Source organism: Bos indicus, chromosome 10 (genome assembly GCF_029378745.1).
Source record: "Bos indicus isolate NIAB-ARS_2022 breed Sahiwal x Tharparkar chromosome 10, NIAB-ARS_B.indTharparkar_mat_pri_1.0, whole genome shotgun sequence".
Lineage (NCBI taxonomy): Eukaryota > Metazoa > Chordata > Mammalia > Artiodactyla > Bovidae > Bos > Bos indicus.
Genome location: NC_091769.1, coordinates 37,848,293 through 37,875,634, shown reverse-complemented (window position 1 = coordinate 37,875,634; position 27,342 = coordinate 37,848,293). Strand labels below are relative to the sequence as shown.

General features: G+C 40.8%; 1 protein-coding gene and 1 pseudogene across 5 annotated transcripts in view; both read right to left on the bottom strand.

The window, feature by feature from the left end:
- Positions 1-27,342, bottom strand: part of STARD9 (StAR related lipid transfer domain containing 9) — a 120,681-nt gene that overhangs the window by 57,324 nt on the left and 36,015 nt on the right. For all 5 annotated transcript variants that reach the window (XR_011568818.1, XM_070797358.1, XM_070797359.1 and 2 more), the window contains exons 4-8: positions 11,463-11,579; positions 10,233-10,265; positions 10,078-10,139; positions 8,365-8,477; positions 328-397 (exon numbers count right to left, since the gene is read on the bottom strand). Coding sequence is in view for 4 of the 5 variants with exons in the window: in XM_070797358.1 (XP_070653459.1) it covers positions 328-397; positions 8,365-8,477; positions 10,078-10,139; positions 10,233-10,265; positions 11,463-11,579 (395 nt within the window). In the remaining variant the exon portion in view is untranslated. The remainder of the gene's footprint in view (positions 1-327; positions 398-8,364; positions 8,478-10,077; positions 10,140-10,232; positions 10,266-11,462; positions 11,580-27,342) is intronic.
- On the bottom strand, positions 12,784-26,191 carry LOC139185167 (importin subunit alpha-1 pseudogene; annotated as a pseudogene).

Below are 27,342 nucleotides of genomic sequence, written 5' to 3'. Positions count from 1 at the left end.
CTATCAAGGAAAGGACAATGCAGGCAAGAATCATTTCTTTGATGAAAACAGCAGAAATTGTGTATTATAAGACAAAACATAGGGTAATTTTCTGGGCTTACTACCTAGTATTACTATATCCAGGACAAACTCCAGCTTCACCACCAGTGAGAAGAGCATTAAATCTCAGCCATGTCCCCCTACCCTGGGTACATTTTTGTTCTGACAAAGGCCTCCTGATTGTGAATGTGGGGAGCTGCAGAGAGAATCTATACTGCAAAAAGGCAGTGAGAACACAGGAAAGGAGAATGAGACTGAAAGAATGACAGGGACAAACAAACCTGTTACCTGTTTGCTATTCCCTCCTCCAAGAGTTGAATTACTTGCTTATAGTTGGTAACTACGTGTTGAGATAAACCTATCAGATTTGTGAGGAGGAAAAAAGAGATTAAATAAAATTTTTTGGCAAAGTTTAACCTTTTCTTGTAGGTAATTAAATTTATTATCCTATTTCATATTAGCTGGCAGACAAAAATTGAGGAACAACTTAATTCATTCAGATAATGGATTAAATGAACAAATATTTACTGGGAGCCTACTGTCAGGCACTGTGACAGTCTCTCTGGAAACATCAGTCTCTACGCTCCCAGAGATTATAGTCTAGAATTCATATAGTGGTTATGCTAACAACAAAAATAATAATAATAATTCCTTACAAACAGACTCATGGACTTTGGGAACGAACCTATGGTTGCCAGAGGGAAGGATGAGGGAAAGGAAAGTTAGGGAGTTTGGGAGGGACATGTACTCATAGCCATACTTAAAATGGATAACCAACATGGACCTACTGTATACCACATGGAACTCTGCTCAGCGTTATGTGGATGGGAGGGGAGTTTGGGGGAGAAAGGATACATGTATATGTATGGCTGAGTCTCTTCGCTGTTCACCTGAAACTGTCACAACATTGTGGGTTATCAGCTATACCCCAAGATGAAATTAAAAGTTTAAAAAAAATCCTTAGAATTGTACTATATTTAAGTTATAAGAAAAGTTCTCATGAATTACTTCATTTGGCCCTCATCAAATTTCTGAGGTAGATAGGGCCTAAATGCCCCACAAAATGGTGGACTCAATTTGACATACAAAACACAGTACACGTGTCCTTATCCTCCCACAGTTTACAGTCATGAGAAATCATACAAGATAATGTGGCCAAGTGCCACAGGAGTAGTAAGATAATAAATGCTGAGGAAATCAGAGGAAAAGTCAGGGCAAGCTCCATGGAGGAAGCGAGACTTGAATTTAGCCACTGGAGAATGGGTAGCTTTAGATAAAAGGTAAGGAGGCGCTTAAGGGCACAAAAGTAAATCTCTATGGCTGGTTACCCACCAAGTCAAAAAAGGCCTTCACAACTGTGCTAGAGAATCTCTTTATTAGAGATTCAGGAACCAAAGTATCTTCATGGGCTCATAGCTGAATACAATTACACTAAAAATTAACATAATTAACTTGAACACTGACTGGATTTTTTATCTTAAGGAATTATTATTATTATTTAGATGTGATAATAATTTTGTGAATGCCATTTTTTAAAAAAAAACAAAACATTCCTTATCTTTTAGGGCTACATATTAAAATATTTATACATGAATTGATATCTGGAACTTGCCTCAAAATAATATAGAATGTGGACAGGAATGTAGATAAGGCAGAATTTGCCAAGAAGGCAATGGCACCCCACTCCAGCACTCTTGCCTGGAAAATCCCATGGATGGAGGAGCCTGGAAGGCTGCAGTCCATGGGGTCGTGAACAGTGGGACACGACTGAGCAACTTCACTTTCACTTTTCACTTTCATGCATTGGAGAAGGAAATGGCAACCCACTCCAGTGTTGTTGCCTGGAGAATCCCAGGGACGGGAGAGCCTGGTGGGCTGCCATCTATGGGGTCACACAGAGTCGGACACGACTGAAGCGACTTAGCAGCAGCAGCAGCAGCATTGGGTTATGGGTTTTGTGAACATGGGGTTCATTACACTAGTCTATTTTTGTTCAAAATGTTCAAAATTCTCTATAAGAAAAAGAATTTTAAAAATTTAACCAAAGATAGAGACCCTCCATTTTCAGTAATGGCAAATTAGATAATATAAACCAACACTTCTGCCAAAGACTGTTAGAAACAGTTGGACAGAATATAAAAGACATCAATGTGAGGGCACAGAGGGATGACCAGATAGTGAAATTTTTTCAGGCCATATACTGGGGAAGGATGGAAGCCCAAAAACATCAGGCCAGCATTTGCAGACATTATCCCTCTGAGAGCATTTCCCATATCTTGAGAAGTGGCTGACAGCAGTTCTCCTGACAACCTCACAGATACAGAGAGACACAGACTACACAGTCCAGGGCCCATGTGGGCCCTGTGGCACCCCACCTCTCTGAGTTGGAAACTCAAAGGGCTAAAACACAGGAATAAGTTTGAATTAGAAGTAAACATTTTCTGAAGGGACCTCAGCTCAACTTTGAACATTCTTAGTCCTTCACCTGGACTGAGTTGATTCTGGATTCCTAGCGTGTTTGTGCAGGAACCTGGCACAGGTAAACACGAGTCTTCTCCGCCAGGAGATATTATTGTTCTGCCTCTCAATTATTTCCACAAGCAATTTAGCAAATATTGTCTGGCACAAAACCGTAACACACCAGCACACAAGTAGATCTGACAACATAAGTGAAAATTAGCAAAAATTACACAGACTATCTAAAGAGACCTAAAACAGATCCAGATCCTGGAGTTATAGTAACTTTAAAGTAACTCTGCTTACTATTTTCAAGGGACTAAAAACAAGATTATAAAAGAGAAAACTGGAAACTATAACAAAAAGATCAAATGTAGATTTGGGAAGTGAAAAGTACTATAAGTGAAAATAAGAACTCAATGTGTAAGTTTAACAGCAGGTTAGATACAGGTGAAACATATGTCAAAATCATATAACCAAAATAAAGCCTAGAGAGCCAAAAGATACAAAATATAGAAGAAAGGGTAAGAATCAAAAAATATATAAGGAATACGTCTAATAAACCTGTAATTGGAATTCCACAAGGAGAGAGTGGGGTAAAAGCAATGTTAGAATAATGTTGGAAGTAATGCCTATCTGTATAGCAGAAATTAACACAATATTGCAAGTCAGCTATACTTCAAAAAAAAAAAAAAAGAACCAGGGATCCTAGGAGAAATGGCTGGTTCAAAGATTGAGGCAGGGAAAGTAGATGAGCCTGGAACACCTCCTGTCAGAAAGCAAGGAAGTGCTCAAAGAATGATGGTGATATGTCAAAAAGTCATATGAACACACTTGAAGGGGATTCCATTGGCTAAATCCGGGATAATCGGAGCATCAAAATAAAGAATAATAGTAACATTTAATACAATAGGAAACATGAGTCTATGCCAACATAAATAAGTTAATAAATAAACTGAAAGTTAGATGAAGATAAGACACACACGATTTTACAGTTCCACAACCAATAAACACTTGTTGACTACAAAAGGAAAATAGCAATTTCAGAGTAAAGAGGCCTGGCAGGTATGACCTTAGCTAAGAAAATTAAAAATAATGAATATAGACATATCAAAATTATGCACCACTTAATGCTGTCAAGTTCATGAAGTCAAGTGAGACCAAGGAGCCTTTTCAGCTGGAGAACACTAGAGAGAGACACTAACCAAAGGCAACTCTGGACTCAAAGCAACAATCACTGGGACAATTTGTGAAACTTAAATGGGTGTTAAGGATCAGATGGTAGTAATGAATAAAAGTTAATTTCCTGATGTGGATTTCATGTTGTAACTACACAGGAGTACTTCTTGTTTGAAATAAAAATACCCTAAAATAATCAGGGTATATGGGTCATTAGGTTGGCAATTTACTCTCATATGGTTCAAGTAAAAAAGTTCTTTATACTAGCAACTTTTTCAAAAGTTTTCTTCAAGATTAAAAAAATAAAAACTTTTAGAAAACTAAGATAAAGAGAGAATTTCCTTAACCTGCTAAGGTAATGCTTCTGAAAGTGGCTGCACAGACTGGAGTCAGTTCTCAAACTGTTATTGATGTGTGATGAGATAGGTACAGAAATTGAAAGCGTTAGAAACCTTTACAACAATATGACAGACTATATATCTTTTAAATCGAATAAAGAAGAACTGGGCTTACAATTAATATGTCTTTTACTTTTTTTCTAGTAATTCATCTTCATTTTATCAAAGTATTGGTTTGCCATGGATAGGAATTTTAAAAAAACAAAACAAAAACTGGTCCTTCCCCCTAGACAGTCTGAGAAGTGTATGATACGATTATCTATTAACAACACATGGTATTGAAAATGGCCTTCCCAAGTGGCACAGTGGTAAAGAATCTGCCTGCCAATGCAGGAGATGCAAGAGAACGCAGGTTCAATCCCTGGGTCAGGAAGATCCTCTGGAGAAGGAAATGGCAAACCGCTACAATATTCTTGTCTGGGAAATCCCATGGACAGAGGAGCCTGGTGGCTACAGTCCATGGGGTTGCAAAGAGTTAGAAACGACTGAGGGCACATGCATGCTATTGCAACATCATAGTAAAATGTTGAAGTTTTTCCCTAGGGACAAAACTAAATATTGTTACCATTTTAATAGGGTTCTAGTTGGTGTAGAAAGACAAGGAATAAAAAGGTGTAAGAATTAAAAAAACAATAATACTCCTGTTATGTGCAGACTGAATACAAAGAAAACACAAACAATTTTTTTCAGAGTCCCAACTACTCATTTCCAACAACCTCCTGCTTTGTACCCATCCCTGTATATTAAGATAAAGGCCAAAGCAAAAATATAATACTGTCTTTGCCTCACTTATTATCCCTTTAGACCCGGTAACCACTGGGCTCTTATGTATGCTTTGGACAGGGTTCTGTACATTTCAGATTTCAACTTAACCTGTCATCTAATTAATGAACTTTTTAATGAAAAATAAGAGGCTACTCCTTATCTTTCCCTGGATTTAGGCAGCTATCAAGTTCCAGCTTATGGTTCTGAACTAGAACTACAAATTCTTTACATTAAAATTATAACTTCTTGTATTTTCATGTTTCCCATGGCACCCTGAATAGAATAGAAATCTAGCAGGTACTTAATAAATTCCTATAGATTGGTTTCAAAGCAGAAACCACTTTCGGCATTGGAATCATGTTCACAGAATGTATGAGCCCAAAGATAGCGAAATACAGACAGACAGGCAGACAATGAAAATAAATGAAGAAAGCAAGCAAACATTTAAAAAAAATAAAAACTGCCGGGAGCCAGCACGGGAGTCCCCACCCATAACAAGGTTATGTGGGAGAGTTCTGGTGGGCAAAGCGAGCCAGAACTCGAGGGGTGCCCCTCTGGGCCTGCCTGAGCGTCTACCCCAAAACCAGAGTCTGCCTGCTTTACTGCTTTGTGCTCTCATCTACACCTCTGACTTTACGGGGGGCTGTCCCCCAACCACCATCTCTCTCTCTGAAAAAGAGTTAACTTACAGCTCCAGTTAATAAAGTTTCTGGGTGTGACAAGAGTGTTTTAGTTCACAAACCCCTCAGATGGCCCTCTAATTTGCCTGACAGGCTTACCCAGACTCCTACAGCTATGCATACGATTGTTTACAGTCTCCCAGCCTCGAGAGGCACGGGAAGCTTAAGATATTCAAATAGTATAGAGCCTCTCAGAGAGTTAGAAATTGTCAGAATAGAACTAGTAGAAGATTTCATTGTTGAGCCAATGCTTGCTGCCAAGTTTCCACATCCCCTGTATTGTATCCTTGGAAGTGTATTAATTAATACAGTTGGTATGTAGAAAAAATAAGTAGTGGCCTTGGTGTTAACAACTTTAGACCCTTAAGGTAATAAATTCTTTCCTTTGTTGTAAACCCATTGCACCTTTGCCCTATAGGAATGCAACTTTAACACCTTCGGAGGATGGCGCCAAACTTTAAAATAATTACTCTTAGAGAAAATAAGTCTTACGGTTGACAAACCTTTGTCAGAGTCATAAAATGTTAACAGGCCTTCTGGCCAAAAGATGATGTAAATCACCTAAACCATTTGTATACGATAAATTTACAGAAAAGAAAGCCTGGTCTCAATAAGGATCAAAGACTGCTGACTTTGCATGATTTCACACCCGCTATTATCCTCTATGTGCAACTTAGGGTATAAAAGCCCCTGTTGAAAATAAAGCTACGGGCCTTGCTCACCAAAGCTTGGTCTCCCCGTGTCGTTCTTTCTTGTTTCCTTTTCCTCCTTGTCTCTTCTGTTCTTTCTTCATGCCAAAATAATTTGGAGCGCAGGGGTCCTCTGCGACCACTTATTTGCCTGGGCTTCTAAGACCCACTCGAGAAGGTGCCTAAGGTGGGGCACCTTCCACTATTCGAGAGGGCGCCTGCGGCCTCCGTGGTCAGAGAAAGTTTGGTGTCACAAATTTTATTGATTTCCCGTGTAAACCAATTATTATTGAGCATCTAAAAAATCTCTCAGCCTTTGCTATCCCTTAATCGCCAATGCTGTCATCCTGAGGAAATCCCTGGATCCAACCGGGGCTGGACCCCAGTAAAAAACTTTGCTATAATGCCATCAGAGGGTAGTAATGGAAATAACATTGTTCAGTGTGACTATTCAGGGTCTTGTTTTCCACGGCTGGTTCTATACTATTTGAGCTCATGGCTCCTTCACTAAGAAATAAGAGAAATGTCCCCTATATTTGTAATGATCGAAAAAGTTCATACCGCCTTTAAGAAACATGTAATCCAAAGGACCTAAGAGACTTTTTGCTTGTTTAGAAATATTTCCTACCAAGCACCAAGCCTCCTCCCTCCCCACAAGGGTTCACTCCATGAACAAAGAACGGCGTTCACTTCATCCAAACAGCCATTAGATTTAAGTCTTAGATCCTGTCACCGACCTTGGGTGTATAATCCAAGTTGTACCACCTTGCATGAATTCTCAGGGTTTCAGGTACTACGCCAATCAGGAACCTATGTTCGTAGGTTTCCTATGATCCATGTACAGGATTCTGTCCCATTCCTCTCTTCCAGTCCTAGACAAGGTTCCTAGTTCCAACCCTGCCCCAAGTAGCTGTGGAACTTTGGGAACGTCCCTTAACTTCTTCCAGACTTCATATCATCTTCTGTGCAGTGAAGACATTAGAACTACATCTGAGGTCTCCTCTAGTTACTATCTACCCCCACATTTACATATAAAAACACGTTAAGATAAAAATAAACAAAAAGATGAGAAACTGTGGCACTACTACCACCACTCATGGCCTGCCTTCCAAGTACTGCTTTACACAGAAATGTGTATACACAGATTTTTACAGTGGAAACTCCAACTGGTTCCCGGCAAAGTAAGTGGTATTTTTTTAACCATTGTTTCCAGCTACCAATTAGGATGAAACATTTGGGGAAAGACTCAAGCAGCAGAATTTTTGACTGGCACACCTACTGAGTCATCCATTGGCCATGCTCTAATCAGAGAAGAGACCAGCTCTTGGTCTTTCCTGTCCCTCTGCCTGTGGGGATATTAATAGCATATTGTGGAGAAAAGAGGAACATAAAATTCATGTTATTTATTATGAGCGGCCCGAGAGAGTGAAAGCTTCCCCGACAAAAGCACCCAACAGCAAGGCCTAGTCTAATGGAAGAAGACAAATGGAAGCAAACATCAAATACCAATGTCTGATGAGAAAGCAGCATAGACCCTGCTCCATGTCTGGTGTCTCCCCACGACCCTGACTCTCACCATCTCTGGAACAGGAAGGTACCCCCAAAACAGACCCTGGCTGACGTGGGAATCCGTCCCAGGCCCATTGGACCTGGCACCACAGACCCAATGCTATTCCATGCCACTTACCTCTCGCTCACCATGCTCTAGACACACCAGCTCCTTGAAGTCACCAAGCAACCCCTTCATGCAGGGCTCTGGCCCATGCCGTTCCCTTCACCTGAAACACTCTTCCCCTTGCCATGCTATTCTTCACATGACTGGCTCCTGTGCCCCTCCGGGTCCAGCTTAAAATGTTACCACCCTCCTCAAGGAAGCTTTTCCTGACCACTCCAAAAAGATGCTCTTTTTCATCACTGTATCTATTTTTTTATTAGCCTTTATCACAACTGTGATTAGTGCTTGTTGACTAACATTATGCCCCACAACAGTGTCAGCTTGCCTGTCTTTTCTATTTATTGGTACCTACTGGGCTTCTCATACCAGTAGCTGGCACACAATAAGCATTCATTACAAGTTTGTTGAATGAATCAGTGACCATCAGGAGAGCTTCCCAGGTTTTGGTTTGGTCTCTGACTTCCAGGACCATAGTGGCTCACCTTGCACATAGGGCCCCATCTCTGGGTGCTCCCTGACCCGCAGATTATAGGTCTTTTTTTGATCAGACTGCTTTAGCAGATCCCGCACTCGTTCATTATAGATTTCCAGGAAGCTAGAAACACAGAGAAAAAGGCATAAAATTAGATTTTGAAAAGATGTGGGAAAAACACTAAGCCCAGAATCAGAAGGTCCTAGTTCTTGTTCTAGTTCTTGTTCAGAGTATCTCTGATACTCTTGAGACACTGGTCACTCCAGACTTCCCCCTTGAGCCTCTTTCTACATGTGTACACAGGGTTTTTAGCACTGGCTGGCACTACTCCAGTTTCAGGTTTACACTGTGAGTGCTGATTCAAGTTCAGCTTTCAAGAGGCTGTTTGAGGATGGGTTTAGGCTGCCATCAGCCTGTGCCTTTATCAGTTCCCTGTTGCGTACAGTCTTACAAGCATGTTTCTTGAAGCGGTTTTCAAATTTGATCTTTGAGCTCTATTATTCATGGAAGGCATCTCAAGGACCACTGCTGAGCAATAAGGGAAGCTAACTGAGAAGGGTTCTGCTTCCCACTTCTAATTTAAGTTGCACAACTCTCATTTTACCTATCTTATACACTGGGATTCTGTTTAAGACATGCTCTGTTTTATTGGTATCTACTGGCATTTCATACTTTTTAAAATAATAGAACAGCTACAATTCTTAATTAAAATCAGTAAATATTTTGTTAAATAAGAAAGCACACTTCTCACAGAAAGGTCTTCCTCACTGGACCATGGATACTTGCCTGTGGAGCCCGCAATCAGAAAAAAGGCTCCAGCTCAAAGCTGCTCTCTGCACACACTCCTTATAAATTTTCCCTTCTTAATCATTTCAAATTCAGACATAGGAACCCCCAGATAGCTCTTAGAATAGTGGTCCCCAGATTTCATGGACAATAAAACACTTAATATATACTGCAAATTTTTACTTTACAAATTTAAAAATGTAAAAATAATGTTCCCAACCATTTAATTTTTAAAAAGGACATTTATTCTTTCTACAGCAATGAAAATGTTATGGAATTAGATAGTGATGATGGTTGAACAGTCTCGTAAATACTAAAAAAAAAAAAAAAAAATCACTGAACTATATACTTTAAAGGTGTGAATTTTATGGTATGTGAATTATGTCTCATGTTTTTAAACAAGGACATTAAATACCAAAAAGAAAAAAAAAGAATACAGAAAATTAACGGCAATTGGTAACATCACACTGGAGGTAGCCAGCACTAGTCTGGGTTACTAGAGTTTCCAGATTTCTTGCCTGGACAATTCCATGGGCAGAGGAGCCTGATAGGCTATGGTCCATGGGGTCACAGAGTCAGATCTAACTATGCATGCACCCACATCCACCACACAAGAGTTTGGGAACTACTAACCTGGAGAACAATCCAGGAAGGGGCTGGAAGAGAAGTTCCAGAAGCTAGTATGAAACTGAACAGAAAATGAAGGAAGGGAAACCAGCCAGCCAACGGAAGCTGGTCCACAGGAGACACTAACTTGTTAAGCCTGAGGGTAGAAACCAAGTTTCCTACAACACATCCGCACATTCATGTGACAAGCGCTGCAAGATATTTCTGCTGTGACTTTTCCCCATTCCTCTGGGTAACTCTGGAAGCAGAGAGGACAGCTCTGGAGTAGACATAGAAACACTTTAGGCTGCAGAGCCCAACAGGTTCTTACCTTACTTTTATACTGCAGGAGGCAGGCAGTGGGGCACAATTTTCTTCCCTGATGAAGAGACCCTGCATAAACCAGAGGGTTGTAGTTTCACTGAAGGGGATGTACAAGGAAGACAGACCTACTTTGAGAGGATCCAGTCAAAAGAGAGTCTATACCTCACATATCCGCGGTGTCAGCCCAACAGAGGCCTGCAGAAGAGAAGAAAGCATTACTGTCCACTCACGCTAATGCTCTCCCCCAACACCCAGGACCCAAGCTCAGCAAGGATAGTGTTCTCGCTCTTGCCTCTTCACTTCAGGCAGTACCCCCAATGGTATGTGGAAGACCCTATTTGCCAGTGATCTCAGAAACAAACAGGTGGAAAGTATCAGATGAGGGGCATACCACCACCATAAGAAGGAAGAGAGGAAAAGCTAACAAACCCAGGTACCTGCTTTCATGCCAAGGAGGTGACATCCTTCTTGGATAAGCGCACTTTACCACAGTGGTGCCTCCCAGAACCCTATCTCCTATCCCCCCACACACAGGAGAACCAGAGTACATGCATGTTCAAAACACACATTTAGAGAGAAGTGACTTATTTCTTCATACTGGATTCAGTGCTAACTTGTATTCAGGTTAATGGCTTTATATCCCTGGATTACTGAGTCTTTTCTTCTTTTAAAATATATGAAATCACACCAAACATGAACCTTTAAGGTCTCAAGACATCCCACTGAAGATTAATTAAGCAATGATCTGGGCCCATGGCAGCAGGGACAATCTTTAAGGAGGAATAATATCCTAGAAAAATGTCCTTATATGGTGTTATTTATCACCTGCCCCACCAATTCATCTCACCAGGGGTCTTCTAAGCCTAAAACAAATAAGTATTCTGAAGGAACTCTACCCCCCTAATTTTCCATGATAAAAGAAGGCTCTCATAAGTCCTACACACTTTTGAAAGCTCCCATCCCAGTGGTTGGTTCTCCCACTTCTTTCTAACAATCAGATTTAACACACACACAGCCCCACATCCACATGGCCTTAGCCAGCACTTAAAGCAGTCTGGGACTTGTCTACACTAGAGGCGTTGAAAAGCTACAAGTGATGAACTTGAAATGGTAAGAGAAATATGAGAAATTCAGAAGGACTGACAAGGTCTGTTTCATCAAAGAGAGTTGGAAAATTCTAAGGTTCTTCAGGGTGTAATAAAAAGGAGCTAGTTATTCAAAGTTTACCTGTCAATTAAGGTGCTAAGAAATGTATTCTTAACAGAAAACAGAACCCTTTAAATCTGACTGAAGCCGACTGACTATGAAACTCACATCCTCTCTCAGTGGCAAGGACAATGCAACATTCAGGTTTGATGTGGCTTTAAGAAGACATCACATCCCAACACTCACTGGGGTGCCCAGCATGGTGTATGTCTTCCCAGAGCCTGTCTGCCCATAGGCGAAAAGGCATATGTTGTAGCCTTTGGCAGCTCCAGACAGTACTTCAGTCCCCAAGTCCTGGAACACCTGTAACAATAAAAACAGAGTGCATGTCACTCTGCTCCTACCTTCCAAAGCAGCCTTTTATATTATAAAATGTTTCAACATCCATGACTATAAATTCCCCACTGCTCTATGAGAATCAATTCAGTTTCAAAAAAAAAAGACTGCTAAGGAAAATTCATTTGTTCAGTAAGTCAATTATTTTTTAAAGTGCTTATTGTATGCTGGGCACAAGGCTAGATATTTAAGATGCAAAATTGATATGGTTCCTAATCTTTAGGGGAAAAGAGTCCAGGAGAAGGGCAAAGACATGCAAGCAAATTAGTGAAGGAAAACCATGTACATGAATTCTTTTTCCTTCCCATTACAAAAAAAAAACTTTAATATGGTTAATCAGGTAAAAGTACAATGAAATTTTGCCCAGGAACATATCACACAAATTCAGGGTCTCAAGACACTACAATGAGGGTCAGTTAAGCCCAGAAATTAGGGAGGGTTTTCCCTGTGGGACCCTTTTCTACATTCTGCCTCTTCAGACTGATCCTAACAGCTGACTGCTTCTGCTCTCACTCATTTCTGTAGTTTTAGTGAATCAGAAACAACTAGAGGCCCTCCCAGGAAAACCCCTATACTTTATGTAGTGCCTGAAAGTCCTATTGGACTGCCAGGCAGACCCCAGGCTCAGGACAAAATAGCCTTGCTTATGGGGAAGCCATAACTTTCAGTTGAACCAGTCCTCAGCAGAATGCCACATGACATCTGCATACACAGCTGGTATGATGGGCATTTACTCTTTGCACTGCTGCTGCTCAGCATCCAAATACTCTTCTGATCTGGGAGGAAACTGTTTCAGTTTTCATGGGAAGCAGGGCCCAACCCTCCCAACAGAAGTCAAATAGGCCAGATAATTCTCTCCATCTCCTGGAGGATAGAATGTGAACATGTGAAATGAGGCTCGCAAAACTTGAAATTTCAAAGAATGACACAAAAGCAAAGAAAGAGTTAGTCAAGTCTCCTTGTTGGCATCGTGAGTCCAACAGTACTGCACCTGAAGTGTACAAGTAACAAGCACAGAACTCAAACTAGACTATTCCGTGATATGGCTTTACCTGGCCTCCCTGCGACTTAAGGCCTCTTGGTTTGCAGCCCATTTTCTACTTTCCCTTCAATTCTATGAATCTCCTGATACAGTTCCAAATAGGAACCTGGTTCTTATGGTTAATAGCTGTGTGATCTTGAACAATTTACTTAAACTTTAAACTTTTTTTTTTTTTTCCTGGTAAATTGGATATTTTATGTCTATATCACAGGTTCGTTGTGAAGATTAAGTGAGATAATACATGTAACATGTAACTAGGGACCATGAGGATGAAGATAGGGGTTGCTGAGCTGAGATTACACTACACTATTCTGTTTCAGCAGCTGCAGACATGCTTCTTGATCAGTGAACTATTTGCATTTTGTTTTTTAGTGCTTCTAATATTCAGGCATAGGGCCATAATAACCCAAGTAGAGGTGAAAGATCTAGATGTTATACCATTCCATCGCCTTTCCCAATCTCCCTCCCAGCTCTGTACTCTCTATTCATTCGGTTCTATATTTGCAAAGCTGAAAATTGGGCAGAATTCTCTGTGCCTCCTGACATCTGTCTGGGTTAAATTCCTAGGGACTGAAGGAGGAATCATTTCTCTGAATTAGAACACTTGAGTTGGCAGCCATCCATTTACTAGTTGGAAACAAAACTCAACCTTTCTTTCCAGTGCTTCAGCAGAAAGTGGGAACAGAGGTGCAGACAGAGCAAGGCCACATCTAGTGTTATTTATTTCTCACCACTCACACAGCAGGCAGAATGAGCTCAGTGGATTGTGAAAGAAGACAGGAGAATGTTACTTTGCCCATGTCTTTATCCAAATTCAAATAATCACCTGGAGGTTTTATGAAAAACATTTTTGAAGATGCCATTTCCACTCAACAGTAAAAGGTGTGAACAAGCAAAACTGGTAGGCTCCAAACGTGGAATTGGGAGAAACTGTTAAGATTCCATTCTTTACGAACCGTGAGGCTTAGCTCATCATAAATTCTTAAACGGAGCACAACAGAACCAGATGACATTGTGGTTCACTCTCACCATGGTTATTATAATAAAGCATATGGGAACAGCTCAATATGAATACCAAAAACAGTTCGAAAGCTAAAATAAATTACCAAAGGGCAATCTAATATAGAGGATTAGAATCTAATAATCTAGAAGATCCAGTTCAAGAGGAGAGATGGGCAATGTAACTTTTTTTTCTGGAATATAAGTACAAGAACACATTTGATAGATAGATTAATTTCATGTGACATAGAACTTCCAGTCTTTTTAAGCATTCACTAGATTGGGGACAGCCCACTGGATGCTGCTGATTTGGGACTCACAATACCTGAAGCTCAAGCTCAAATATGAAACCTATTTCATAGGGGCGACTGAATCCAGGAACCAGAATTTTTCATGTTCAATATCATATCATTAGCATTGCAAATGAAAAACAAGGGGGCACCACCACACACCTACACAAATGGCCAAAATCCAACACACTGACAACACCAAATGCTTACAAGGAGATGAAGCAATAGGAACCTTCATTCATTGATGATGGGAATGCAGAATGGTACAGCCACTTTGGAAGACATTATGCCAGTTTTTTTTTTCTTAAGCAAGACTAAACATATTACTCTTACCATACAGTGAGGCAATCACACTCCTTGGTATTTACCCAAAGAGGCTGAAAACTTACATACACACAAAAACCTGCACACAGATATTTATAGATGCTTTCTTCAAAACTGTCAAAACGTGGAAGTAACCAAGATGTCCTTCAATAGGTGAATGTCTAAACTGTGGTACGTCCAGAACATGGGATATTATTCAGTGCTAAAAACAAATGAACTATTAAGGCATGAAGAAACATGAAGGAACCTTAAATGCACCTTACTAAGTGAAAGAAGCCAATCTGAAAAGGCTACACACTGTATGAGTCCAACTACATGACATGCTGGAAAAGGTAAAACTATAGAGACAATTAAAGAAAAAATCAGTGGTTGCCAGGAGTCCGGGGAGGGACAGATGATAGGTGCGATGCAGAAGATTTTTAAGGCAGTGAAACGCCTCTATATGTGATACTATAATTATGTATGAAAAGTGAAAGTGTTAGTCAATTACTCATGTCCGAGTCTTTGTGATCCCATGGACTGTAGCCCGCCAGACTCCTCTGTCCATGGAATTCTCCTGGCAGGAATACTGGAGTGGGTTGCCATGCGGCCTCCAGGGGATCATCCTGACGCAGGGATTGAACCTGTCTCTCGTGTGTTTCCTGCATTGGCAGGCAGGTGCTTTACCACTAGCGCCACCTGGTGGGAGGAAGGAGGTATATGGAATTTCTGTGCTCAATTTTTCTGTAAACTTAAAATTGCTCTAACAAATAAACTTTATTTTCAAAAAAGACCCACAAGATAAATCTCAAGGAATGGAATTCCCTGATAACAGCAACATTTATCAGATATACCCTTCCTAAAACCGGTTAGAATCAACTAAGTCTCTGGATTTATGTCTCTGATTTAAGGATGACTATTTAAGGTCCAAAACTAAAGGTTGCTCTGTATTTTCCTAAAGAAAATTTTCAGTTAGATTTTTGTTGTTGTTGTTTGCTTGTTTTTGGTAGTTCTGTAGTTCTTTATTATATACTATGTTCTCTGAGTCCCAAGGTGACTCCTAACAAAAAAAAAACCTGTGACTTCAATTTAGGATGAAAAAGGGTTCAAAATGATGAAATAAATAATGATTCCAAATACAGATAATAGAAACTGTTGATGAGTGAGACGAGGGTCATTTCAAGGAGGAGAAAAAAAATTAGTTAAAAGAATCGAAAAACTAATTCTGTTAGCAGGCATCTTTAAACTGGAAAATAATTCTAGACAACTCTGGAAACTATTCAAACACATGTTTTCACTAATGCTGTTACTTAGGAAAGCCTCAAATAACCCAGAGTTGTACTTGTACTTCTCATCACACAGAGACGGTGAGGTACAGCTGATACTCTTTGTGGATCTACTGATACATCCTCTCTCCAAGCTTGCGGGTTAGAAAAGTAACGTCAGGGCCTATTATTTGAAGAGAGAGCATTCACATAAAACATATAACTTAATGGGGCCTGCAGTTGGGGAAAGGACTTACAATGATTTGCTTTCCTCCAAACAGCTACACGTAAGGTTTAATGGTTAAGAAGACACGCTTTGCAACTTAATAGATGCATAAAGTTAGCAGATGTAAGCTTTTATATACAGAATGGATAAACAATAAGGTCCTACTATATAGCACAGAGAACTATATGCAGTATCCTATAATAAACCACAATGGAAAGAATATTATATATATATATATATGTATGTATAACTGAATCACTTTGCTATACAGCAGTAATTAACACAACATTAAAAATCAACCATACTTCAGTTTTATGAAAAAAGTGTTTTATTCAAAACCAGAGCTTTAGATTTGTACACCTAGTAACACGAAACAATTGTGTTAGGCTCTCTTCTTCTTAGCACCTTAAATTATTAATCCATTTAATCCTCACAATACATCTATGATGATAGTTACTATTATCAAAATTCTCTATCACATGAGAAAATTGAAGTTCCATGGGTAGTAAGTACCTCTAAATAAAGCTGTTGCCTTTAACCACTGTGATATTCTGCCACTAGCAAAATAACTGTCACCAGAATTATCAGGAAACACAAATTTTATCTGTTGAACACTAAGCTATTATCCTTGCATATATATGGAATTTAGAAAGATGGTAACAATAACCCTGTGTACAAGACAGCAAAAGAGACACTGATGTATAGAACAGTCTTATGGACTCTATGGGAGAGGGAGAGGGTGGGAAGATTTGTGAGAATGGCATTGAAACATGTAAAATATCATGTATGAAATGAGATGCCAGTCCAGGTTTGATGCACGATACTGGATGCTTGGGGCTAGTGCACTGGGACGACCCAGAGGGATGGTATGGGAATGGAGGAGAGAGGAGGGTTCAGGATGGGGAACACATGTATACCTGTGGCGGATTCATTTTGATATTTGGCAAAACTAAAACAATTATGTAAAGTTTAAAAAAAAAAACAAAAAAACTGTTCTTCAAGGTTTCCTTATTTCCTGTTGTTTTGCTTCACATTGGGAGAAACTTTACCAAATCTCCCTTTCAGTATTTCTATTAAATAGAATTCTCAGTAAAATTTTGTTTTAACCTTTGGCCAAAAACAATCAAATCTGAATACTTCTGTCATTTGCTAATCACTTTTGCAGCCTTTTTGTCCCATTAACCTTTTAATTGGCACGTGAAGAGAATTATTTCATTCCCAAATTTCACCCACATTGCCATTATTAAATGACAAGAATTGGAAGCCTTAAAGAGAGACATATTTTTTTCTTTGCTGTCTTTCAAATTACAAAGTACACCAACTTTTTGTACCAAGAGAAAAAATACAATGCATGAAGAAAAAAGTAAACTTCCACCCCTAACCCTACTCATTTTAAGTACCCAACAAGTCCCTTTCAAGTACTGAGGAAAGAAAGGATATAAGCAACAGGTATGTCCTTCCATACCTTTATCAACATATCTTAGGATATACAGTTCTTCATTTTTTGTTTTCTTTGAAATAGACACAAATAATATATGTCAACCTGCAGCTTCCTTTTTATCACCTAACATAGCATGAACATATAGGTTATTTCCCATAGATATAACTTTTTTTTCATGCACATGCACAGCCACAGTTACACAAACACAATGTAAAATAACCGGGCTGTGTTTTATTTCCTTTTATTTTCCACCTGTCTTTCCCCTTCCTCTTTTCCTCTCTCATACATAGACCCCCCACCTGTGGGTAACATGCGAACAACTGGCATAATTGTTCATACTTCCCATGGTCATAATCATGAATGCACACGCACTTACACATTTATGGGTTTTTGTTACTTCTTTTTAAAAAATGGGATGTCATTATACACTGTTTTTCTCACTCAACACAATTTGCAATATATTCCATGGTGTAAATGTGCCAAAATTGAGTCAATCACTCTCCTATAAATGGGCAATCACTTGTTTTTATTATTTTATCCCTACTCATAATGGTTCAATAAATATCTTTGAACATACATGTTTATATATTGATGTTTTTTATAGACTGTTTCAGGAATGGGGCTGCTGGGTCAAAGATTAAAATATTTCTTATTTTCATAAATATTAAGGCTATTTTCCCAAAAGATTATAATAACTTACATTTCTATTGAGAAAATTAATAAGAGAATGCTTTTCTTCATATTCCCACCAGGAATCTTTTTAACTGCTCTTCATTTGAACAATAAAAATTCATATCTTAATGTTACTATAATAACAGTGAGTTTGAAGTCATCATTCTTTGGCGGGAGCATTTAAATTTGCTCTCTCCAAAAAGAGTCTATTCATATCCTTTGCCCACTTTTCTACTGGATTGTTTTTCTTTTTTGTCAATATGAAAGACTTCTTAGTATATTATAAACAGCAGTCCTTAATCTGCCATATGCATTGCAAATATTTTTCTCCCTAATCTATTCACCTTTTTCTAAGTTTAAAGGCAATTTTTTGAGTAGTTTTAGGTTAAGAGAAAAGTTGAGTGGAAATTACTAAGGTCTCATGCACCCCTTCAGCCCTCTTTCCTCTTGTTCCTCAGTCTCCCATATTATTAACATCTTGCATTACTATCATACATTTGTTGTAACTGATGAGCCAATGCTGATGTAGTACTATTAAATAAAGTCCAAAGTTCACATTAGGATTCACTTTTTGTTTTGTACAGTTCTATGAATTTTTATAAATACATAACGATATATAACCACCACTACAGTGTCTAGTCAAGGCTTTGGTTTTTCCAGTGGTCATGTATGAATGTGAGAGTTGGACTGTGAAGAAAGCTGAGCAACGAAGAACTGATGCTTTTGAACTGTGGGGTTGGAGAAGACTCTTGAGAGTCCCTTGGACTGCAAGGAGATCCAACCAGTCCATTCTGAAGGAGATCAGCCCTGGATGTTCTTTGGAAGGAATGATGCTAAAGCTGAAACTCCAGTACTTTGGCCACCTCATGTGAAGAGTTGACTCATTTGGAAAAGATTCTGATGCTGGGAGGGATTGCGGGCAGGAGGAAAAGGGGACGACAGAGGATGAGATGGTTGGATGGCATCACCGACTCAACGGATGTGAGTTTGAGTGAACTCCGGGAGTTGGTGATGGACAGGGAGGCCCGGCGTGCTGCGATTCATGGGGTTGCAAAGAGTCGGACACGACTGAGCGACTGAAGGGAACTGAACTGAACAGTACCATATGGAGAAGGCAATGGCTCCCTACTCTAGTACTCTTGCCTGGAAAATCCCATGGATGGAGGAGCCTGGTAGGCTGCAGTCCATGCAGTCGCTAAGAGTTGGACACGACTGAGCGACTTCACTTTCACTTTTCACTTTCATGCATTGGAGAAGGACATGACAACCCACTCCAGTGTTCTTGCCTGGAGAATCCCAGGGACAGGGGAGCCTGGTGGGCTGCCATCTATGGGGTCGCACAGAGTCAGACACAACTGAAGTGACTTAGCAGCAGCAGCACAGTATCATAAAGAATAATTTCACTGCCCTAAAAAAAATCCCCTGTACTTTACCTATTCATCCCTCCTTCCCTCCCATGAACTCCTGGAAACTACTGATCTTTTCATTGTCTCCATAGTTTTCCAGAGTGTCATATAGTTGCAATCATATAATATACAGCCTTTTCAGATTGGCTTCTTTCACTTTGTTGTTGTTCAGTTGCTCAGTCATGTCTGACTCTGCGACACCATGGACTGCAGCACGCCTGGCTTCCTTGTCCTTCACCATCTCCCAGAGTTTGCTCAAATTCATATTCACTGAATTAGTGATGCCATCTAACCATCTCAACCTCTTTCACACCCTTCTCCTCCTGCCTTTAATCTTTCCCGGCATCAGGTCTTTTCCAGTGAGTCAGCTCTTTGCATCAGTGGTCAAAGTATTGAAGCTTCAGCTTCAGCATCAGTCCTTCCAATAAATATTCAGGGTTGATTTCCTTTCAGATTGACTGGTTTGATCTCCTGGCTGTCCAGGGGACTCTCAAGAGTCTTCTCCAGCACCACAGTTCGAATGCATCAATTCTTCAGTGCTCAGCTTTCTTTACAGTTCAACTCTCACATACATATATGACTACTGGGAAAACCACAGCTTTGATTATACACACCTTTGTCAGCAAAGTGATGTCTCTGCTTTTTGACATCCTGTCTAGGTTTGTCATAGCTTTTCTTCCAAGGAGCAAGTACATTTTAATTTCATGGCTGCAGTCACCATCAGCAGTGATTCTGGAGACCAAGAAAATAAATCTGTCACTGTTTCCATTTCTTCCCCATCTATTTGTCATAAAGTGATGGAACAGATGCCATGATCTTAGTTTTTTGAAAGCTGAGTTTTAGGCCAGCTTCTTCACTCTCCTCTTTCACCTTCATCAAGAGGCTCTTTAGTTCCTCTTCACTTTTTGCCATTAGGGTGGTGCCATCTGCATATCTGAGGTTATTTTACTTAGTAATATGCATTTAAGGTTCTTTCATGTCTTTTCATGACTTGATAACTCATTTCTTTTTTTATTTTTAAAAAATTTTATTTATTTATTTATTTATGGCTGTGCTAGATCTTCATTGCTGTGTGGATTTTTCTCTAGCTGTAGTGAGCAGGGGCGGCTCTGTAGTTGCAATGCACGGGCTTCTTATTGCATTGGTTTCTCTTGTTGTGGAGCACAGGGGATGTTCAGGCTTCAGCAGCTGGGGCACTTGGGCTCAGTAGTTGTGGCTCCTGGGCTGTAGAGCACAGGCTCAGTAATTGTGGCACACAAGCTTAGCTGCTTCATGGCACGTGGGATCTTCCCAGACCAGGGACTGAACCTGTGTCTCCTGCACTGGAGGGGGATTCTTTACCACTGAGCCACGAGGGAAGCCCTCTCATTTCTTTTTAAGGCTGACTATCCCATCATTTGGAGGTGCCACAGTTCACACATTCACCTATTGAAGGACACTTTGGCTGCTTGCAAATTTTGGCAACTATGAATAAAGGTGCTATAAACATTTCGAGCACAGATTTTTGTGTGGATGTATTTCTCAACTCCTTTGGGTAAATACAAGAACTGTGACTGACCAATGACAACTTTTCGCTCACCTTGCACCAAGATTCCCTGACAATCCATGCATTCCATCCCTTACATATAGGCACTACAAAATATAAAGTCCAACTTCTTCTATTAGAACTGCCGCAAAGCTTGAGGCCTCCCCTGAACCATGTAAGCCCTGACTGCCTGCTAACCCACAACAGCAGCTGCTGCTTTTTTTTTTAATAAAGGATGAAATAATCTTTATTTACAGGATACTGCAAAATATGAAATTCCACACAGAAATAAACCCACTGAGAGAAGCTTCACACAATATGTACAGTTTGGAACTGTTCAAGTATAGTCTCCTTGTAAAAAGTGCTACAATAGCAAACCACATTTAAAGAATTCTTAGTAGAGAAACAGAAAGACAAACTTATACCAAACATAGTACATGTTTGGTATAACAAACTTATGCTTCAGTTGTATAGTCTGAAAGATAATGGTCTCAGAATGCCATCCTGAACTATAGCCTCAGATGTAGTTTCTGGCCCAACATTTTGATATTCTTGTTCCTCCATACAGAAGTATTTCTCGATCAGGTTTAATAAAGCCTTGGGCACTGACTCATTTTCACGGTTTTATAGAGCTTCAGTTTTATCCAAACCTCTGCATTCTTCAATTACACTAAGTTTCTCAGTTTCACCTAATTTCTCAGCAACCCAAGATACTTGAAAGGGCATCCAGAATAACTAGGGTAATGTTGGTATGTTTCACAGTTAAGAGGTTCATCAACAGTTCTATTATGCCACAATGAATGATGTTACACAATCTGTTCAACTGTTCCACCACTTCTATGGTTGTTCACAGCCCACACAGCTTGTTTTTGCATCTTAAAGTCTGCCTTAGAACACCAATGAAGAATGGGACTAAACCATGATTCACAGCTCACTGGATCTGGTGCTGGTGGCCAGCTTTAATATCTGACATTGTGCATTTGCTAGTACTTTTGGACATCATGATACAGGAGATGAAGCAAAGTAGAATTTGCAGACTTCCCTGATAGTCCAGTGGATAAGAAACTGCCTGCCAATTCAGGGTACACAGGTTTGATCCTTGGTCTGGGAAGATCCCACATGCGTCAGGGCAATTAAGCTTGTGCACTACAACTACTGAGCCCATGCTCTAGAGCCCGCAAGCCACAACTACTGAACCTGTGTGCTGCAACTACCAAAGCCCAGGTACCTACAGCTCATGCTCTGCCACAGAAGAAGTCACTGCAATGAGAAGCTTGTGCACCGCAACTAGAGAGTATTCCCCACTTGCTGTAGAGAAAGTCCATGCACAGCAATGAAGACCCAGCACAGCAAAAAATTAATTACTTAAAAAAAAAATTTACTCAGTAGCATCTAGCAAGGATTCAACTAAGTGCTGCAAGTAACTGCATATTCAAGATGATACATTAGGAACTGCAAGAGGACCCAACAGCAGATTGATGGCACCACACTTGATAACCAAGTCTTGGAAAACAAAACCATCACCTGCAATGTTTCCAAGAGCCCATGCAGCTTGTTCACTGATGTAATCATAGGGAGATGCCAGTAGAGAAATGAATGCTGGGGCAGCATGTCTACCTACCGCAGCCCCAGTCTGTTCTGACATTCTGGAAGCAATGCTGGTGAACACTCAAGTAGATTCAAACTGAACAGGACTACAATGAGTTCTGCCCAAGAAGGACACAAACTTTGGAATCAAACCAGCCCAGATTATGTTGCCTACTGGGGGTTGTTTTTCCTAGAAGGCAGCTTCCCAGCAGCTTGAGTAGCTTTGAGCTGGCTTTCCAAAGTGTTGCTACTGATGTCTTTGACAGTATCAACAACAGACCGATTTACAGCGCCCTGGTCATTTCAGTTTTCCGGCAGTGGAGAAGGAGCAGCATCAGGAAGCAACCTTACATTTCTCCTTTTCAGCACCTGGTTGTTCTTCTTAGCTTAGCTTTCCTTGGTTCCACGCTATCCAGTACTCAACACTGCATCCTTTCCTTACTATTGTGCCCTTGAATCTATTAGGGCAATCAGTGGTCAGTTAGCATTCTTGTTGCTGAACGTGGTTATGAGACACAGCAAGGAAGCTACAGAGCCAGCTCAGATTTCCACAGAAGGCTGTGCAGACCCTATGACTGCTTGACTTTAGAAAATTTGGGGCTAGAAATGGAAGGAAGATGAGACATATTCAATTTTCTACCTTTCTAGATACTCTCTAAGCACACGATGGTCCCCGATTCTTCAACCTCTTGTCACAATGTGCCCCTAAATGATTTTCCCCACCACCCTGTAGAATACTAGAAATTCTCTCCAGTATAGTAATTCATCTGAGTTAGCTGTAACTTCACAGTGCCTCTATTAAAATGCACATGCTACCAGAGAGGACAGAGGGACATATTATTGTGAATAGAAAAGGTATTGGAGAAATTATTGTATGCTGGATAAGACTGTGATCAGGTATCAAGAAGTTAATAATAATAATACTTACGTAGCATTTATTATCAGAGAAGGCAATGGCGCCCCACTCCAGTACTCTTGCCTGGAAAATCCCGTGGACAGAGGAGCCTGGCGGGCTACAGTCCACGGGGTCGCTAAGGGTCAGACCCGACTGAGCGACTTCACTTTCACTTTTCACTTTGATGCATTGGAGAAGGAAATGGCAACGCACTCCAGTGTTCTTGCCTGGAGAATCCCAGGGACGGGGGAGCCTGGTGGGCTGCCGTCCATGGGGTCGCACAGAGTCAGACACAACTGAAGAGACTTAGCAGCAGCAGCAGCATTTATTATCTGCTAAGCACTGTTCTGCTGCTGCTGCTGCTAAGTCGCTTCAGTCATGTCCAACTCTGTGCAATCCCATAGACGGCAGCCCACCAGGCTCCCCCGTCCCTGGGATTCTCCAGGCAAGAACACTGGAGTGGGTTGCCATTTCTTTCTCCAATGCATCAAAGTGAAAAATGAAAGTGAAGTCGCTCAGTCGTGTCCGACCCTTAGCGACCCCGTGGACTGTAGCCCGCCAGGCTCCTCTGTCCACGGGATTTTCCAGGCAAGAGTACTGGAGTGGGGTGCCATTGCCTTCTCCAAAGCACTGTTCTGGGTTTCCCTAATAGCTCAATGGTAAAGAATCCACCTGTCACTGCAGCAGACGTGGGTTCAGTCCCTGGGTTTGGAAGATCTCCTGGAGAAGGAAATGGAAACTACAGTATTCTTGCTTGGGAAATCCTACGGGCACAGGAGCTTGGTGGGCTGTAGTCCATGGGGTCGAAACAGAGTCGGGCATGACTTAGCAACTAAACAACAACAAAAGCACAGTTCTAAGTATTTTATATTTACTTACTCATTTAGTCCTCACAACAACTCTGAGGTAGGTATCATTACACCCTTTTACAGATAAGTAAAGCACAGAGAGATAAAGGGACTAGCCCAGGATCACAGCAAGTAATCTGTGAAACTGGAAAACAAACCATACTTTTAACCACATACTTCACCACCCTTCATCTAGAATGGAGATGAAAGTCTAGGGGCCCTCTAATATCAGACCCTAAAATATACCCTCTCTATTGAATGCAACTTTTATCAACTTATTCAAAAGATAAAAACAGGGCTTCCCTAGTGGGTCAGTGGTGAAGAACCTGCCTGCCGATGCAGGAAACATGGGTCAATCCCTGATCCAGGAAGATTCCACATGCCATGGAGCTACTAAACCCATGCACCACAATTATTAACCCTGTGCTCTAGAGCCTGGGAGTTGCAACTACTGAGCCCACGTGCTGCAACTACTGAAGCCCGCATGCCCTAGAGCCTGTGCTCCACAACAAGAGAAGCCACCGCAATGAGAAGCCTGAGCACTGCAACTAAAGAGTAACCCCCACTCATGGCAACTAGAGAAGACCCATGTGCAGCAATGAAGACACAGCACAGCCAAAAATAAATACATAAAATTATGTTTTAAAAAGATAAAAACAGAAATCCCTGTCTACTTATCTAGGGCTTCTTTTTTATGCAAAGAGAAAAAAGTAAAGAAAAATAAAGTTGGGGACTTCGCTGGTGGTCCAGTGGCTAAGACCCTTTGCTCCCTATGCAAGAGGCCCAGGCTCGATCTCTGGTCAGGGAACTAGATCCCACATGCTGCAACAAAGATCAAAGCTCTCAAGTGCAGCAACTAAGACCCATCATAGCCAAACAAATAAATTTAAAAAAAAAAAAATGCAATTGCACACAGCAGCAAATACTCAAACTGATATACACACAGAAACATAAATTCATATTTTTAGTTTAAGTCCCTAGTTCCTGAAGGAATCAAGAAAACTGAACTTTGAGATCACCAAAACACATATCTTTGTTTATACAAGACTAGTCTATTTCTAACAGTGTTTTTTGCTAAGGAATGTTCCCATAGACAACTGTCCAAGTGGCACGTGAGATCTGGTAGGTCCCATATGCGCCTTTTGTACTCTCTGGACATAAGCAAGGAATTCACAGGACAGATACATGGCCATCTAGCACTACCGCTTCCCTCCTCCCTGCAAAAAGAGATTCCTTAGACAAGTTTATGTGAGAAAAGAAGAAAGGTGGACTTACGGGAACAGAATCGAAGACTATTGCTATTCCCACAGCCGCTTTTAAAAAGATGATCACAAGCGATTCCTTGATTGTAATCTATCTACCACGTCTTTTGTCATTTAACCCTTTTTCTACGCCCCATCTGACTAAGCCCCAAGCAAAGTAAGTACAGGCAAAAGAGAGACTGTCAAGCATTGTCGTTTAGCTGCTAAGTCGTGTCTGACTCTTTGAGACTCCATGGACTGTAGCCCTCTGTCCATGGGATTTTCCAGGCAAGAATACTGGAGTGGGTTGCGACTTCCTCCTCCAAGGAGTCTTACTGACCCAGGGATTGAACCCGTGTCTCCTGCATTGGCAAGCAGATTCTTTACCACTGAGCCACCAGGGAAACCCTTGTCAACCTTTAGATGACCCCAAATAAGGATGCTGTTAATAATAAGGGGGACTTCCTGGGATCCAGTAGCTAAGACTCCACACTTTAAGTGCTTCCACTGCAGGGGGCTTGAGTTCAATCCCTGGTCAGGGAACTAAGATCCCACCATGCTGCACATCTCAGCCCAAAATAAAATAAACAGATAGCACCGTTAAAAAAAAAAAAAAAAGAATGTTAATAAGGGTATGCCAAATCGGTTAAAGAGGAACTCTCTTGGGGAGCTCTGAATGGTAGACAGAGAGCTGCTATTGGCCTCCTACAGTTACTGCTGGATTCTGAGCGGTGATGAATAATGCTCCATTGTTGTGTGGCCTGGCTGTGTGACGGTGGACACGGCAGACAGTTTCCAGTTTCCTGATTTCCTCACATAGCCTCACACTCATGACCCATCGTGTGAGACAACCTGATCACCTCTCTCCCAGGCAGCTTGAAAAAGCCCTATCACAATGGCAGCTTTAACTGTCATCACCAACAGGCACAAAGCAGGATCTCTGAGCAGCAGTCACATGGCAAGTGGACTTGTTAGCAGCTTGCCCAGCAGCTGGTCTGAACAAAGACAAAGAAGGTGGTTGGATTATTAGGTGTGAGGGCATCTTTGGATCTTCACAGGCAGAATCCAAATGGGATATGCTGTTTCATTGCCTTCAAGGTAGTGGATAAAATAAAGGGATGTTGCAGATCCATGGGGTTGCAAAGAGTCTGACACAACTTAATGATTAAACAACAACAGCAGACCCAGGAGAAGACCTTCATTCTATCAGACAGAACCTCCAAGAGCTAGGTATCTGCAACAATTCAGGCAAATCATCTGAGAATATTACTATTCCTAGTAATCAGGATTTGTGAGATAGGAGCTGGCAAAATTTTTCTATTATGAGCCACACAGCAAATATATTAGGCTTTATGGGCCATATGGTCTCTGTCACAACTGCTCAGCTCTGCCTTTGTAGTACAAAAGCATCCACAAATACTACACAAACAAATGGCATGGCTACACTCCAAGAAAACTTTACTAAATCGGGTGGTGGTCAGATGGCGTCCACAGGCCATATTAATAGTTTGTCATCCAGAGCTATAGGGCGAAAGTCCTTTTTAGAGCCAACTTCTTCAAAAATATAAGTGGGTTTGAGGGTTCCAAGAGGAAAAGGAGTCAAAGAAAAACTAAACAGGGTCCTGCATACATGAAAGGCCTTCTAACACTTTTAATACCAGGAGTAACAAACAAGTTTGGCCTTGGAGTACAAAATAAAGCAGGGCAAAGACTAACAGAGTTTTGCCAAGAGAAAGCACTGGTCACAGCAAACACCCTCCTCCAACAATGCAAGAGACGACTCTACACATGGACATCACCAAATGGTCAATACCAAAATCAGGTTGATTTTATTCTTTGCAGCTGAAGATGGAGAATCTCTGTACAGTCAGCAAAAACAAGACCGGGAGCTGACTATGGCTCAGATCATGAGTTTCTTATTGCAAAATCAGGCTAAACTGAAGAAAGCAGGGAAAGACACTAGGCTATTCAAATATGATCTAAATCAAAT